The sequence below is a fragment of the Leptidea sinapis genome, chromosome 47, assembly GCF_905404315.1.
Source record: "Leptidea sinapis chromosome 47, ilLepSina1.1, whole genome shotgun sequence".
NCBI classification, from domain to species: Eukaryota; Metazoa; Arthropoda; class Insecta; order Lepidoptera; family Pieridae; genus Leptidea; species Leptidea sinapis.
Window position 1 is genome coordinate 7116160 of NC_066311.1, and position 17225 is coordinate 7133384.

Here is a 17225-nt window from a genome sequence, read left to right on the forward strand (position 1 = left end):
GTAGTCCCTGAAGCTGAGTTTATTTTACTTGGTGAATATCGCCTTTTTTTAAGGAAAAGGACGACAGACGAGAGACAGAACACCGCCCACATTCCCTTGCAACACCAGAAGAACCACATGACCGTTGCCGGCCTTTAAGGAAGGTGTAAGCGCTTTTTTTTAAGCCTACCCATGTGGTGTCGTCGCGGAAACACCGCACAAGGATGCTCATTCCACAGCTTTGTAGTAAGTGGAAGAAAGTTCCTAGAACAACTTGTGGCGGACTGCCACACATCCAGATGATATTATCCTAATTTATAGCGTGTAGGGGAAGGTGACATTCGGCGGCAGGAATCAGGTGTGTTCCACCTGTGTGCTATTCGGAACACGGCTTTAAGCCACGCCGTTATATAAAAGTAAGAAAAAAGCGTTTTAAAGATTAACAATCTTGCCAATTAAGCTCCATTTCAATTAAAGTAATTATTACTTTCATGAGTGTTAATAATTTATGTAATCTATGAACACACTGTGATGAATAGCTTTTACCAAAATTTCAGCACTCTTGATCTTGATCGCCTCCAGGGTCTGTATGAGCGGAACGTCGTCGACGGGCGAGCCCTCGCTATTGGACAGCCCGTACAAGATGGCGGACTGCATCTCCGCCAATTGGGAGGCCATCTGCGCTCGCGACACGATCAGCTGACCGCGCAGTTCCTCAAGATCTGGCCTTTCTTGAGCCACCACTATGGACAGGAGCTGCTCAGCCAGGCCACTGAAATAGTTATTTGTTCAATAAGTGAGCAAAGAAATTTTTTGCTGCGAGCGCCGACTTTAAATCATGAATTGGCGAAGTAGTCTAGAATTGAATCACGAGCGTAGCGAGTAATAATTATAGTTTTTTTATTGAAAATACCTATATATTTTGTTCATTTATGATTATCTAAGGCTCATGTTGAGGCCCCAATTTCAGGGTCTATGATTTGAGCTCGAATCATACTAAAATTAGGGAGTTATGGGTTATTGCGAGTTTTAATTATATTCCAAGAAATTAATAAAAAAATTGGATTTATTTGAATTGTAATTAGATTATTAGGTGGGGTATATATTAGATTAAAATGTTTTTGTCAAGTTGATATAAAATCTCTAATTGCTTATTCATCAGTTGCTCATATAGGATTAGTAATTGGGGGTATTATAACTATAAATTAATGAGGTTTTATAGGATCTTATTTATTAATAATTGGTCATGGATTATGTTCATCTGGAATATATTGTTTATCTAATATAAATTATGAACGTTTTATAAGACGAAGATTATTTATTAATAAAGGAATAATAAATCTTATACCTACATTAAGATTGTGGTGATCTTTATTAATAATTTCTAATATAGCTGCTCCTCCTTCTATAAATTTTTGAGGGGAAGTTGAATTAATGAATAGACTAATTAGATGATCTTGAATAAGAATATTTATATTAATAATAATTTCTTTTCTTAGAGCTGGGTATAGACTTTATTTATATTCATATTCTCAACACGGGGAATATAATTTAGGTTTATATATAAATATACTGAGGTAGTGAGTATTTAAAGGCGCGAGACAAAAAAAAAATTGCTCTCGAGTGAAACATACAACTTTTCACCTCGACTAGCGAGAAAAGTGTTATAGGTGTATTAGTGGAGAAATAATGTTTACTAGTATTTATTTTAAATATTAAGTCTTTAAAAAGACGATAGTTAAATTTGGAGGATAATGGAGGTACGTTTTTATCATTTACAATGGATTTCTGCAATGTAACAACTGATAAACCTTAATTATAATTTTTCGTCTTTATAGTAAGTTGCTAAATTATTCACAATATTTACTATTTTCTAGCTTTAGGTAAATATCAAATAAAACAAACAGGGTTTAAATCCGGACGAGACTTTCTGCTTTCGTTCTATTTTCTAAAATATTTAGTAAACTCTCTGTAACTTTTTTAATTTATAAAATATTAATTTTTCAATTTATATGTATTTAAATTAGAACGAATACCTTGGCACTAGAGCAAAGTTGACAATCTGCACTTTGACAGAAGTCTCAGGAGTGTATCTTGGGTTGGGGAGCTTGGTAGTGATGTACAGACGAAATCCGGCCGTGAAGGGAATCAGGGAATCTCCGAGTTTCAGAACCAATTGACCGGCTTGGCGGAAATATTGGCGCTGCAAAATAAAAACACCAACACTTATCATTAATAATTAAACCTATTTGAACAAAGTATATTTTGTAGAAGTGTAGTGTAACTACGGCCCACTTTACTTGATAAAATTAAAAAAAATAAGAGTTATAAGGCACTAAATATAGAAACAAATCTTAGAAAATTTATTTTAATTAATAAAAGTCTTAAAAAACTTTATTAATTCTGTTCACAACCAATCTAGAATATGTAATTATAAAATATAATTTATGTTGTTAATCTATTAATATATCTAACTATATATGTATAATGAAAATGGTCTTTGTTTGAGGCACTTTCACGCTTAAACCACTGATCGTATCGACATGAAACTACCACCATTCGATGCGAAATTTATCTTAGATGGTTTTTATTATTTTTTTATTGTTTAATTTATTTCTTTTTACAATTCGGGAACGGCTGTTATATTATAAATTAATCTGATCACTCGACTTTTACTTTTTTGTCTTGAATAGAAAGATAAGATACAAAAATTATAGATAGAAAGATGAGTTGTTTCTGATTCGTATTATATATATACTTCTGTTTTAACTTAAATAATTTAAAGTTAGGTAATATGATCGAGTAATTACGTTGCGTCAGCTTGCATCTTGCAATAAAATGTTTAAACTGTAAGAATATTGAAAGAGTAGCAATGATTTTGTTGCCACTTCGTATCAAAAGAGCAATCAAACTTTCGGAAGCAATGCAAAAGTAAATAACTTTGAAAAAAAAAATTTATTAATACAAATTTTTACCCACGTGTGTTTGGATTTTGATTTGATTGCATTACCTTAAGCACAGGATCCAACGCAGGGTCGAGTTCCTGACCAACATTTTCCAGCAGAACAGGCTTCCCGAATCTGAGCGCTGACTCGAAGTTCCTCAGTAGATCTCTGTCGTTGGGTTTGCATACCACCAACCCTTCTATCTTTCCCTGTTAGACAGATTTTTAAACCAAAACATATTATGAGAGGTTTAGAGTTTTAAAGTGATACACTTCTGGGATTAATTATACAAATTAAAATTGTAACCAAAATGTATCAACGATGCGGTTCTCGACCCACGACCTCTCGGTTTCCGTCCGAGCGCTCTTGCAACTCAGCCAACCGTTCGAGTAGCACACGGTTCTTGGTATGTCTTGTTCCACTCTCAGGTTGAGGCTCCATCTACAGTATCTACTTTACAGTTGATAACCTGCTCAACCCCAGTATTTGCATATTAGGAAATAGACTTGAGATGTCATTCGTAATAAATTCTTTAGATTCGTTCATAAATTTTGGTTACAAATTAAATTTTTACTCAGACTCACTGTCACAAATAACTGCTTCTATGTTCACAAACATAACAGTACTTGATCAAGCATCATATATACATTTTCATATTATGCAGAAAATAAAGGCTTTTACAGAACAGAGACGTGAAAAGAAATGGTGTTTCCATACCGATGCATAAAAAATCCTTAACAGAAACTGTATTTATTTAATAATAGAACGAGAATGAGATCTTTTTTATTCATCCATAGTAGATATAATAACCTCCTTAGTCGTTTCGAACCATTATGTAATCTGACTTTCTCTAATGCTATTTGTTTCACCATTTCGAATGTAAACTTACACTATACCATGAGCTTTTTTTATGGAAAAGGAGGACAAACGAGCTTACCTGGTGTTAAGTGATCACCACCACCCACATTCTCTTGCAACACCTGAGGAATCACAGGAGCGTTACCGGCCTTTAAGGAAGGTGTATCGTCCCGGAAGCACCGCACAAGGAAGTTCATTCCACAGCTTTGTAGTACGTGGAAGAAAGCTCCTAGAAAACCGCATTTTGGAGGACCGCCCCGCCACACATCCAGATGGTGGGGATGATATCTTAACTTGTGGCGTATCGTGCGAAGGTGGAATTTGGCACACAATGAAGCGACGTCTCTACGCAACGCCAAGTGATCCAGCTGTTCACAGAGCTTGGCGACATTCGAAGAAATGATGAACTAAAGTTTTTGACCCATGTCTTAACTCACTAAATTTTCTACAACAATACCACCCATTGTTATATGCTTAATCTATTCATAATTTTGTTTTTTCTTAAGATAGTTTGATGGCTACTTGTTTATCACCGCCTCTCATAGGAGCCGGCCTTTTAAGTACGTTTGTACGTGTGCAAGGAAGTTCTATTTATTGAAGATATTATTTAAATTTGCAGCATGTGGTAAATGTGGTACAAGAAAACTACGCAGCGCCATATATTGCAGTCACCATAGCTCTGATCCACTTGTTGGCTTGCGTCTGCGGGTCTATGATGAGCGGCCAGCGCCGGGAGTTTGACATCAGCACGGCTGACTCCACGGAGAGAGGGTCGCGCGGCAAACCATACATCTGCCAGTTTCTGAAACGAATTTTTATCATCTTTATTACATCTATTGTTACGAAGCAGTCCAAACTATAAGATAAATATAATTAATTGAACGATAAATATACTACAATAATTTCCTTTTTTATATAAGAGGGGGCAAGAGGCTAATGGGATGGGGAATGGTGAGGCAACCACCCATGGACATCCACAACAACAGGTCTTAAGAGATGCGTTGCTGGCTTTTAAGGTGGGTGTATGCTCTTTTCTTGAAGGTACTGTAGTGTACTGACATCTAGTCTTAACAGAGTATGTGTTAACTGTCATTGTCACTGTCACGACATAGACAGTGACATTAACCGTGTAGCTTAATAAGCGTAATAGCTTACCAGCGATAGAAGTTTGTATGGAAATTGCAATTCAAGCGTCCCAATATAAGGCGATAAAAGGCATAAAAAGGCATAAAAGGCATAAAAGGCATTTATTTTCTCAAAATTGATTCCTTTAGAATTCTTTTTGATGTCATTTCTTATACTACTAGATACTACTACAGTCAGTAATTAGCTGTCAATAATCTGATTCTGTCCCAACATACCCGATAAGTCATATGATCCAAATTGAACTAATAATGTTTTATAGTAATAAAAATCCTTCATAGCATTTGGTTACCTTATAAGCACAGCATCTCCTAGTGTCGAGAGCGGAGTAGCACCGGGAGTATGAGGTACATTCACTGCCTGTAAACATAATATTATATATGCCTAGATATTAATAGAAGTGTTTCGGTAAAGAAATTTCGTTTTAGTTTGAAAGTTCCTGTAGAACTTGTTATAAAAGGCCCATGAGAGACTGAATGAGATTCACGGTGACGTCAACAGCTCGTTTCACTACATTTATCTGTTCATTAAAAAAAATATTGAAAAGGAGAATATACAGGTCATCTGATGGTAAGCTATCACCACAGCCCATACTCTCTTGTAACATCAGAGGAATCACAAGAGTCCAATAAACGTACTTAAGAATTCGAAAACCGAGGTACGTTGCGGGCGAAGATCGAGCCGGGGGCGCCGTGTTACCTTTTATATCCGTAAAAGTGGGCTAAGTCAAATACCCTTGTCCCTTTTATAATTTTTTGGTTTAATGTTTGTATGATTTCAAAGTCTCCTGACTTTTAGTACAGATCTTCATGTCTTACCACCAAATGTGAGTTCCAGTTTTCGAGCAGTTCTCGCCGGTACTCGTCTGTGAATGGCGTCACGTATCCAACAGCGCCTAACACACATTAAGAATATTAATAATTTATTCATTTCAGTTACAATTTGAAATCCTATTCCAACAGATATATTACATCTCAAAATAACACCGCAATACGCATCGAACTAGCGTATTCAGCATCCGATAGAATACTTACACCCTCGGATACAAAGTTCCAAAACACACCAAAAGGCTTCAGTTAAAAATACAGCTGCCCAGGCTTTCATTCTGTGTGACTTTAATAAATTTAATAACATATTATTACCTAAGAATGTATGATTTACATATAAAAGTGTTGGTGTACTTATATATGCACTCTTGATGGGAGATAAAAGAAGAAAATAGAGCCAGCCAATGGCATATTAACCAGATACAATTAACAGTGGGTCCTTACTGGAGGAAAGTCACGCGAGATAAGACACTATGGAAACATTTAGAGGAGGCCTATGCCAAGAGGCAACCCAAAAAGAAAAGATATTTTGTACATTTGATTAAAAAATTATTGTATGTCCATAATTTCGGAATAAATGGGCTTGTTAATATTATTATACGCACGCAAGAAGTTAAGTAAGACGAAATCCGCAAAAACAAATTAAAACCCACCATGTTCGGTGATAATAATAATGTGTTTGTATCCAGTTCGGTAGGGTTTTGAATTCTCTGTGGATGTGTGTTAGTATTATAAGCCAACCGTAAACACTTTTGAGCGTTTCATTTAACTACAAAAGGGGTTATTTAAATACCATACCATGAAACGACCGTTACATATTAATATATTTTGTTCAAGATTATGGTATAGAATAATTTGAAACTTTTAACGTCCTGCTATTAAAGAAACTTACTTTAATTACATCTATTCAAACAGAGCTCATAAAGATTTATATTTAAAGATAATTTTCATATATTTTTTTTAAATAATTATAATAAGGCTTTTGTTTTTATAAAAATAAACAAAAGGCTGCTTTTATTCAAACAATCTCTGAGGAATTATCTACACAGGTAGGTAATTACATAAAAATGAGTTTAAATTGAATTACCTATTTTCATATTCAAATTATAAAATTAATATAGAAAAGAACTACAAGCAGTTTTGCGAAATGATGTTTTTTTTATGCAAACTCACTGAAGACGTGTAACAGTCAAAAAGTCTGCAATAATATATTTCAATCACGGACGAGTAAAAAAATAAGAACTCACTTTACACAACAGTGAGGCACCAAAACAAGCCGGTAAACGTGTAAATACATAGCCCCACGCACACACTTACACTAATACAAACCGATCGGCCGCTATTATGAGATTTGCCATCGTCTGTGACAGATCAGTTTGCGTCGCAGTAAAATATTTTATACATGCCATTGTGCGTTGTGAAAAAATGTAAAAACAATAATATAAAAGTATTTGTGGATATAAGATAATCTAAAAAAATGTATAACTGGTATACAACGTAACCGCACACACAGTAGCATAAAGGTGCTTCACTTGCTAATATCACGGTGCGGAGTCCTTCTTTTTTACTAGTCCGTCGTTTAAATATGTTTAAAACGTTTTATTACTTTTGGACGTTTATAGGAAAACGCGTGTAAAAGGCAAGTGAATTTCTATATTGATTATTTCGTAAATATTATAATGTTTTAAATTCCTAATTTGTGTGGGCTTTCTTTTTTTTGTTTACGTGTGACAGTTATAATAAACCCGAGTTTTATTTGATTATAACACATATAGTACAAGTAAAGTATTTTCCTAAATATGTTGTAGTTAGATTCAAAACAGTTAGAGCATATTAGCAAATTTAAAATTCTTAGGTATTTGCAAGGATTAATTTAACAAAAATACTAACAGGCGCTCAATAAAATGTCTCCAATAAGATTGATGATAGCAACGTCCAATTCCTTGATAGTACTGATCCAACGAACCCTCTCGCTCGACAGCCCGTTGAGAAGTCTGTGAACAAATAAATATATACATACCCTACATAGAGTTATAAGTATCCTCGCGAGTTGCCATTACCTCGTGTCAGTACAACTCGAAACCACGTGGATATTGTTAAGTTTCTATCTTTAGTGGAATACGACAAACTAGCACACGAGTGATCTGGTAAATCGCCTATGTTTTATTTACGCGATGCCTCTATGCAAGTTGAGCCGTAAGTACTTTCTGGATCATTTGCAATGCTGAAGATACCTACTGATGTTACTTACTAAAGGGGAAGTTTATTTATGTGTCGTACTCAAGAACGTCGAGCACAGGAAGCGAGTACGAAGAAGATTTGGTATTCGTTAAGACGAATTAGGGTAATTAGGTCTGATGTAATTGGCGTGCGGTGCGAGTTCGGATGAGAGCGCCGAGCAGGCAGTCAGGGAATAACTATCGAGCAAGGCGGTTGTGTCGCACGCGCACGCCGGGAACACTACGTTCTTGTTCCGAAATCTATTTTTGCGAAGAAGCTTCTTACGATTAAACGATTATTATACCATGTGTTTTTAAGACTGTTTTACTTGCTGACGTGTTAAACGCTCACAACAATGGATAAGGAGATAACGAAGATCCTGACCATGTGACAGACTTGCCCCGTCATATTGTTTACTCATTTTAAGCCACGTTAACGTCTATCATAAGCCTAGCACATAAGCAATCAGTCACCTCCTATACGCTGATCGTGTTTTTTTTAACATGAACACCACTAGGAACATTCCAAAACTGAGGGGTCCATAGTGCTATTTACAGATCAAAAACATATATATTCACCTGAAATGAATTCGAATGACACTAGAATCTGAACTAGGATCAAAGTTGATTAACATGCAATGTTGCAAAGAACGTACCTGTTAGCGCGGTCCATCCGTGCGAGACACTGATTAATATCTTCTTCCATCTTTCTCTTCTCATCTTCCTTCTCCTGTAGGTACGCGTTCAGTTTCGCGATGCCCTCCAGCAACGCTTGCATTTTCGCCTTCGCGTTGGCGAGCATAGCTGGTGTATTAGAGGAATAAGTTTTAAATTAAAATACCCATTAATGAAAAGAATAAGCAAAGACTAGTTATAGATTGTTGTTTGTTGTTGTTGTCAAATGTTTTTCTGGCACAAAAAAAAAAATGTATAAGAGCTTTATGCAATGTCAGTCCTCTAGAATCGTGTAGACCATTATTCAAAAAGCACCGTCTGTTAACGCTTACTGGTCTATATATATTAGAAATTTGTATGTTCATTAAAAAACATGGTGAACTTTTTAAACCAGCAAAGGACTATTCCATATTAGAATTAAGAGATCCAACTCGCCTTCTGATGCCATACTGTAGAACAGCGCTTCATCAAAATAACGCAAATGTTATGTGTATTAGGGTATTTAACCACCTTCCAAAGAATATTAGAGAGATGCCTAAAACATTAATGCATAAAAAATTAAAATTATGGCTAATAGATAAATGCTTTTATAGTTTAAAAGAATTCTTTAGCCAAAAATAATAGTATTCAAATGTAATTTTTGAGAGGTACCTACAAACTAATGTTTATTTTATATTATCTCATTGAATTAAAGCTATGTAATGTGTATTAAGAACGTATAAGTATAAATTAAATATGATATTCCAATATTGACAATCAAATATTTGTATGCCGATATATTGGCGAATTGTGCTGTACACCAATTAATTGTTAACAACTATGTTACCACGATTCATACAAATAAATCATTTCATTTCATTTCATTTCATTTCATTTCATTTCATTTCATTTCATTTCATTTCATTTCATTTCATTTCATTTCATTTCATTTCATTTCAGATTTATTAAACTATCATAGTTTTAAACACTTATTATAGCATTAAACGGAAAAGTTAATGATTTAGAAATTAAAGAGCATTTCCGATATTTTTACTGGATTTAGTAAAAGTTAATTTACCTATACCAATTACCAATTTGCAGTTTGGATGGGGATCCGAGGGAACTTTAGCATGGGTGGTGTAAAAACTTATTAGATTACTCGCAATCTTGTCTATATTTCCATTTTAATATGCGATTTTGCAAACCCAATAAGCAATGTGATATTCGTTGCTCAATAGGTAGTAGACATTCTTTTGCAGGCTCGTTGATAATGAAAGAAATTATTGCCTATGTTTATCTCCTTTTGTATAAATGTAATCAGTAACAAAGTATTCACTATAAGAGGGCGCCGATAAATGTGATCGCCAACAGATTTTAATCAATCTGCGATCTTAGTAGTAGTGGTAATAAAGTCGTTTTTATTCATCAAAAGCAGAAATAAATTGCCTCCTTAAACGTTTACTACTGACTTATAATATCATTTGCCATTTATCTGAAGATCTCACTGTTATTTGATATTAAAAAACGTGAATATTACAAAGAAAAACGCTAGCAAAGAAGTAAACACTAAACGAATTATTTCGTTTCTCATTAATTTGTAAAATTAATAATGAAATACAATGATTTTCGTTGAGACTTTCTGCACTCTCTTTTATATGTTTATAGTGTTGTTGCTTACCTTCTACTGCAGCTAGATCCTTTGTGGCCTTAGCTAAAGCCTCTTTTTTGGGAGCAACCGCTTTATTCACGTGATAGAACTTATACATCGCATGTACCCACATGCATAGGGACATGCACGCTTTCGACACCTGCAGATAAAGATAGAAATTGTTTTACTAGTCCGCTCGCATCTACGCTAATGAACGGTGTATATTGTTAGTGTATGGTAAGTTGAGCTCTCAGTGATATATTTTCTGTACCTTCATAATCTTCGCGGGGTCGTAGTTCGGGTCAACGACAAACCTCTTCAACTTTTTAATCATGTCCTCAGTGATGCTCTCCTTGTCGAACTTCATAAGCGAATCTAAAAATGCAGTGGGATCCGCAAGCATCTGAGACCCTGGCTTCCAGTAGTTCAGGATTTTCTCGCCGAACGATGCACCAGGCTCCTAAAAAGTAGGGAGAGAACTTTTTTAGAACATTTCAATTTAACTTTTTTTTATTACGCATTAAAATTTGAAAACAAAACGACCTCTTGTGTTCCGTGAGAGCTGAACAAAGCAGACAAGATCTTATCACATCACTCGAACGCTTGACGCAGTTGGAAAGAGCTCTCACACGGAACGCGAGAGATTGCAGGTTCAAGTCCCGCATCGTTCATAAAATTAATGTTTTCAAATTTTATTTGTGTAATCAATTTAATCCCAGAAGTAAGGGTTATCACTTTGAAACATAACAAATTGTTATTTTTTTATTAAAATTGGGTACTACTTAGATATAATGTTAATAATACTTTTGAATTAACCATAATTGTCTTGAGAGTCGTATCCCTAAATGATCTAATATCAATAAATCTCAACAAATATCCAAAGTCGCCGTCGCTAAATAAGTTAGGTATGAAATTGAGATTGTAGCTATTTTGGGTACGGCACATATTATACGAGAGTAAAACCTAATCACCGGCGGAATTGTCTAACAGCATACGCTAGTGGATCTCGGATTTATTAGTCATGATAAATATGTATAAATGTAAAAGCTTTAAATGAAATATACGACGATGATAATGATATGAAGATAGTTACTAAGGCTCCATTAACTAAAGAACTGTACAGAATCATTCTAGAACTAATAATACCTTGATTGACTTGATGTCACGAGTTTACAGCTAATCGACCTGGCCATTGATAGCGTTTCTCTTACATCGATCAGCTACAAAACTCGATTCACCACAATCTTTTCATACTTAGCCACCTGGCTATTTTCATTCACATCAACCAAGCCTATTAGAGGTCTGTAGACTATATGTCGAACTTACTTACCACTTCACTGTATAAAACCAGCGCAGACAACTTTCAGCCATCTTTCCTAGGTGACCAAACCACCGATATAAATTAACAAAAAAACAAGAGACAACAATGATATGAGAATAGTTACTGAAGGTTCATTAACTAAAGAACTGTACTGAATCAGTCTAGAACTAGTAATACCTTGATTGGCTTGATGTCGAAGACTACACAGAGAGACTCGATAACGAGCACCACTCCGCCGGGAGGTTTCTTCATCGCCTTCACCTCTACTACGTCATTTCGGTTAAGTTCCTGCAGCGCCTTCTCCGCCGCTCGTAATGCCGGCATGGCCTCATCTATGGGAATGATTTTTTTAATGTATGCTTAATATCACAACTAGAGATGTGTCATTGAATTTTTCCTATAAAAGAGGGGAGCAAATGGGTGAATGACTGATGAAAATTAATAGAGTCGCAGAAGTCTTCAGTCAAGAAATTTGATTTGCGAACCTTTTCGCTGACTCATTGCTTGAAATATGGAAATATTTTAAAATTTAGCACTGCCGCATAAATGTCATATTAGCGAGGCAAACAAAGATAGCCCATAGTATTATTGTCATCAACAATTGAGGCTTAAGGCGGTACGCGAATCAAATTCATTCTGTACATAAGGAATGCCTTAGCTGGCCGTCATTTCCACAAAGCATCTACGAAAGCCAAGAAGTTTGCAAATGACACCGTTGTGACGCTTAACACAGAATTCTAAATAGAGTCCCATTTGCGAAAGGTTCGAGGGGAGAGGGAGATGTGCAGATTGGTTAAAATGTATTATTTCTTATTTTATCACGCAGTGCAATATGTCCACAACTCACACCCGCGACTTAATGTAACTGATCGCTCAAAATCTGTTGTGGCCTATTTCCATTTCCACGTTTGGCTATCACGTCAAAATGAGATATTACATTAGTGCCATTCGCACGACGCTTTTCTCCTGCAGCCAAATTATGGAATCTTCTGCCAAGCTGTTGTACTATTGAACCGATACAACTTAGGAAACTTCAAGCTTAAGGAGTATGCTCATACTCCAACCTCAATTAACGGCATCGAATTTTTTGATACTTGGTATAACTGATTTCCATAGAAGTCCTCTTCCCTAATATGATAAAAGTAGCTAATCACCCTGTTACTTTACATCCACTAAGTCACGCACTAAGTTATGTCGAAAAGGTGTAGTCGGAAAGGTGAAAATTTTTGCGTATAATTTTCCCTCGCGTAATAAAATCGTGATATTGTACACCTAATTTTAAAATATGTGATCAATTTAACAATGATAGTCCGGCTCTCAAATTGTAATATTTTTTTAAAAATTAGTTGTCAGCTTACTTGACTGCAATCTATGGTGGTAGAGTAAAAAAAATACAATTTTAGTTTATATAATACTGCATACCCAAATCTCTTTGCGCATCCTCAGCCATCGCTGTAGTTTCTTTAGCCATGGCCTCGGCGATTGCTTGTTCCTTTTCAACTTTGATCCTCGCTTCTTCTGCTATGGCCTATTTATGCAACAACAATTTTGATATTTTCTCACAGTAACAATCCAGCTTATTTTGATAGATTCAGTTGAGTCACAAGCTTTCAGCTAATCTATCTACCTTAACATTTACATACAATCAGGCCTGCCTCTCCCAGAGGACTATAACTACGATGTTTTCATTCTAATTTGTCTACTTTCACTCCCATCAACCCTTATATACAATCTCTCCTTATCTAACTATTAGTGATCTTTAGACTGTATGTCGACTTTACTTACAACTTCACAATAAAACTTGTGCAGTCTACTTTCAGCCATCCTTTCTACATGACCAAACCACCAATATAAATTAAAATTATACAATTCGAGTGCCTTCTAAATAATAAAGTAGTTAGTGCATAGAGCAAGACTGAACTCTCGCAAATTTTGGAATACAAAATTTCTTGCGAGTTCGCTAAATATTTATATTTCATTATTAATTCAAATGTAGCTGTGAAAACGTGGTTTATTTTGCATAAGTCAAATGTACTCCATTCATTCGCTTAACTATTTAAACAATAAATCATACGTTATATCAAATGCAAAGATGATCGGGTAGGTTTCGTCAAATAACGTAAACATTACAAAAATATAATCACAGTTACGCTGAGTGTTAGTGACATGATCTGAAATGGGAACTCACTGTATCACTGGCGATTTGCTCTATGACCTTCCTAGTTTCCTCTGCCGCTTTTTCCATCAAAGGTTTCAGCTCTGCCAACTCAATCTGAAGCTGCTTCACCTCCACTTCCGTCTGGTTCAACTTATTGAGGCCTGAGTTATCATTTTATTACTGCCTTTACTAGCTGACTGACGCAGATTCAAGACATGCCATAAATTTGTAAAACATCCTACTGTGACTCACCAGTCTTGAGAGCGTTCGACTCCTGGAGAATAGACCTTTGCTTCTTCCGGAACATATCGGCGTAGGCGGCCAACATCTCCATGTAGGACATGGGGGTGACGTAGTTCAGGCGGTTCAGCTCGGCCAGGAAGCGAGTACTGGCGTCCACAACGCTCTGATGAACATAGCAGCATACGGACTGGAAGTAAAACATTTTCCAATGAAATAGATGATTCAAATTCATTAAGTACAGATACAACTTGTGTATCATCTTTGATGATTAAAATATTTATTTAAAGTGAACTCTCAGATGAAAAGATATTAAAAGCGATGATCAAAATGAGCTTAAAAAATAAGCCATATAAGTAAAAATAATAAATATATAAAAATATATAAAATAAAATTTAAAAATAAATATATTTGCAGATATTTGCAAGAGGATTGGTATAGCGAAATTTAATTTTTCTACTAGTGACACAATGATTGTAGAAGAAAGAAGGAGAATAGACAAGCCGGCGACTAGATACAAGTGGCAGGACAGATGTAAACAGATTATTTATTGGAGAAGGCATTATTTTGTGGAAATCCATAATTATCCAAATGTTTTGAGATTTTGAATGACAAACTTGTTCTCTTCACCATTGTTACGTATTTCTTCCGGTGGTAATACGTCACAAAAGACGACGCACCAACTAATGTGACGAGGGTATTAAAGAGCGGTTTTCGACTCATTCAATTCAGGCACGTGCTAGAGTTTGGCGAATCAACATTTCCTGAGGATACCTCGTGTAGAGGCGAAACACGTGTCGACAAATACTGGCGGAATTAACACTCAAGAAAACTCAAAACATTTGTAAACATATTAGCTAAAGCAAAACATTAAAAGATAAGTATTGCTAGAGGTTCTTACATTTTTGTTAATCTGTATGAAATGGCATCTTTTTTGTTATACTAACCACCATAGACTCGATGACCTCGTCGGTGCACTGAAGTTCGCCCATGTTTGTGAAGAAATGACGTGCGACGGAGCTGAGTGCTGATCGCGGCCATTCACTGAACCAGTCGATGGTGCAGCAGTTCACCAGCGACGGGAACTGACGCAACCGCGCGCGAAACAACTGACAACATAAAGTTACACTGTGCCACTTAAATCATTACTTGTGCACGTAATCGGATTGTGATGCCTCTACCACTTCCCCATTTTGTATTGGAATAGTCCAAATAGCATAAAATATTTCTGCCTATTATAAAGTATGTGACAAGTAGTTAAATAATATTTTTTATATTTATTGACATAGCAGAGCGGTGATATGACGTCATAGACGCCAGATGCAGAAATGTTTCGATAGGGATATTCAAGACTGCAGTGGAATTTAAGTATATTGGCATTTTTAGGGAACTTCTCAAAATATCAGCATACGATACCATAATATACTCATTACTCAATCTATCAACTAAGACTGTATCCATAATAAATTTCGGCAAAATCGATGACAAACAGAGTTATTATAACAATATTAATCTGGATTAAGTATTTTCTTTAATTAACACGAGTGTTAATTTGTTTGTTGTGAGTTTAAGCAAATGTGTAACATTTAAATAAAACACTTTTAATTATGGATTAGAACGCGTGTAATTGTAACTGTTTTTGTTAATGTACAACGTTTTTGCGTAAAAGTTATTATTGTTATTATATTATTTCAGTTAACCCTACGAATGTCTTCACATTTCGGATATCAAACACAGAGTCACTCTAAGTCAGCTGTATGTGAACACATAACAGACCGTCCTAACCACTACATCCGGTTCGACCAACCAAAAGCTTCGGTAAAAGAGAATAGATTTAGACCCAAATTAGTATTGGTAAACGCCCAAATTTCAATAGACCGTCTTGTCTAATATTAGCTATCACTTGGGATCCAATAATCTCTAAATTAAAAACCAAAACTAGCACATACCAAAAAAGATGAGGACACTGTCAGTAAATTTTGCCAAAAACCATATGTCCAACCTCTAAGGCAATAATTACAATTACAAAGTTTACAACTATACGCGTTTTAATCCTTTAAAAAGTGTTTTATTTTTATTTAAATAACTGTTTTTTTATAATAGGTGAGAATCTGTTTCTTGTTCAGAAGATATGTGACATATTGTCACATTATATGTCGGAACTATAATATCTATTTTGTCGTGTCATAAGAAAAAAATATTTATGGTCACCTCCCCCACTGGACTCATCACAATTACAATATGAAGGTTGCTCCTGACTCGGCGCTGGTAGCACGCGAACAGGTTGGTCTTAGTCGCCGGCAGGTTCAGCTCCATGACCGCGTGGCGCACAGACATGTAAATTTTGTCCAGGTCCTCAGCTTCATAAATGTTGGGCACATCACCAGAACTGAGTATATTGTTCAGATCCTCCAGAAATGATTCCATTTTTATCTAAAATATTACTACTTTTAAAATTTTTGAGTTTTCAGTGGCGTAGTGTTCAAGAAATTGATGAAATATTCGCATATATTTAGCAATTAATTGAGTCAAAGAGTTCCTATGCTGAGAATAGACCTAAAGCTTGAGAATATGGTGCTAAAACCAAGAAAGACACATTCCTAGTTCTTTTGATAAGATTTCTGAAGTACTCAAATTGAAACTAGTGCCAAGTTGAAATCTGAATGCTGACAAAACGTCTTAGATATAAATATTTGATCTATACACAACTAAAATTTGAAAAACAAAATTTTTTGAACGATGCGGGATTCCGTGCCGATGCTCTAACTAACTAAGCCAACCGTTCGAGTAGCGTATCGTTATAAAATCTTGTTTGCTTTGTTAAACTCTCAGGTTGTGGCTTCATCTACAGGATCTACTTTACAGTTGATAACCTGCTCAACCCCAATACTTGCATATTAGGAAATTGACTTGAGATGTCGCTCTTGTAAATCTCAACAATATGCTATGTTTTTTAATGTGATAACCCACCCTCACTTCTAGGATTAACACACAAATACAATTTGAAAAACAAAATTTTATTAACGATGCGGGACTCGAACTCACGACCTCCGGCGTTCCGTGCCGGTGCTCTTACCAACTGAGCGAACCGTTCGAGTAGCGTATTTGATCTATGACAATAATCATACGTATGTAATAAGCAATAAAATTAAATTGCCGACACAACCTAAAGAAGTACTCAAAAATTTATCACCACATATTATAAAACAAAGTCCTCGGCCGCGTCTATCTGT

At 35.5% G+C, this 17225-nt stretch overlaps 1 protein-coding gene across 1 annotated transcript; it reads left to right on the plus strand.

Moving 5' to 3' along the window:
- Positions 1-870: 870 nt before the first annotated feature.
- On the plus strand, positions 871-1560 carry LOC126978066 (NADH-ubiquinone oxidoreductase chain 4-like; the record flags this gene model as incomplete). The annotated part of the gene is given in 1 exon segment (XM_050826778.1): positions 871-1560. A coding segment is annotated over 1 exon segment (690 nt), but the record flags the coding sequence as incomplete, so codon positions are not given.
- Between the last annotated feature and the right edge of the window lie 15665 nt (positions 1561-17225).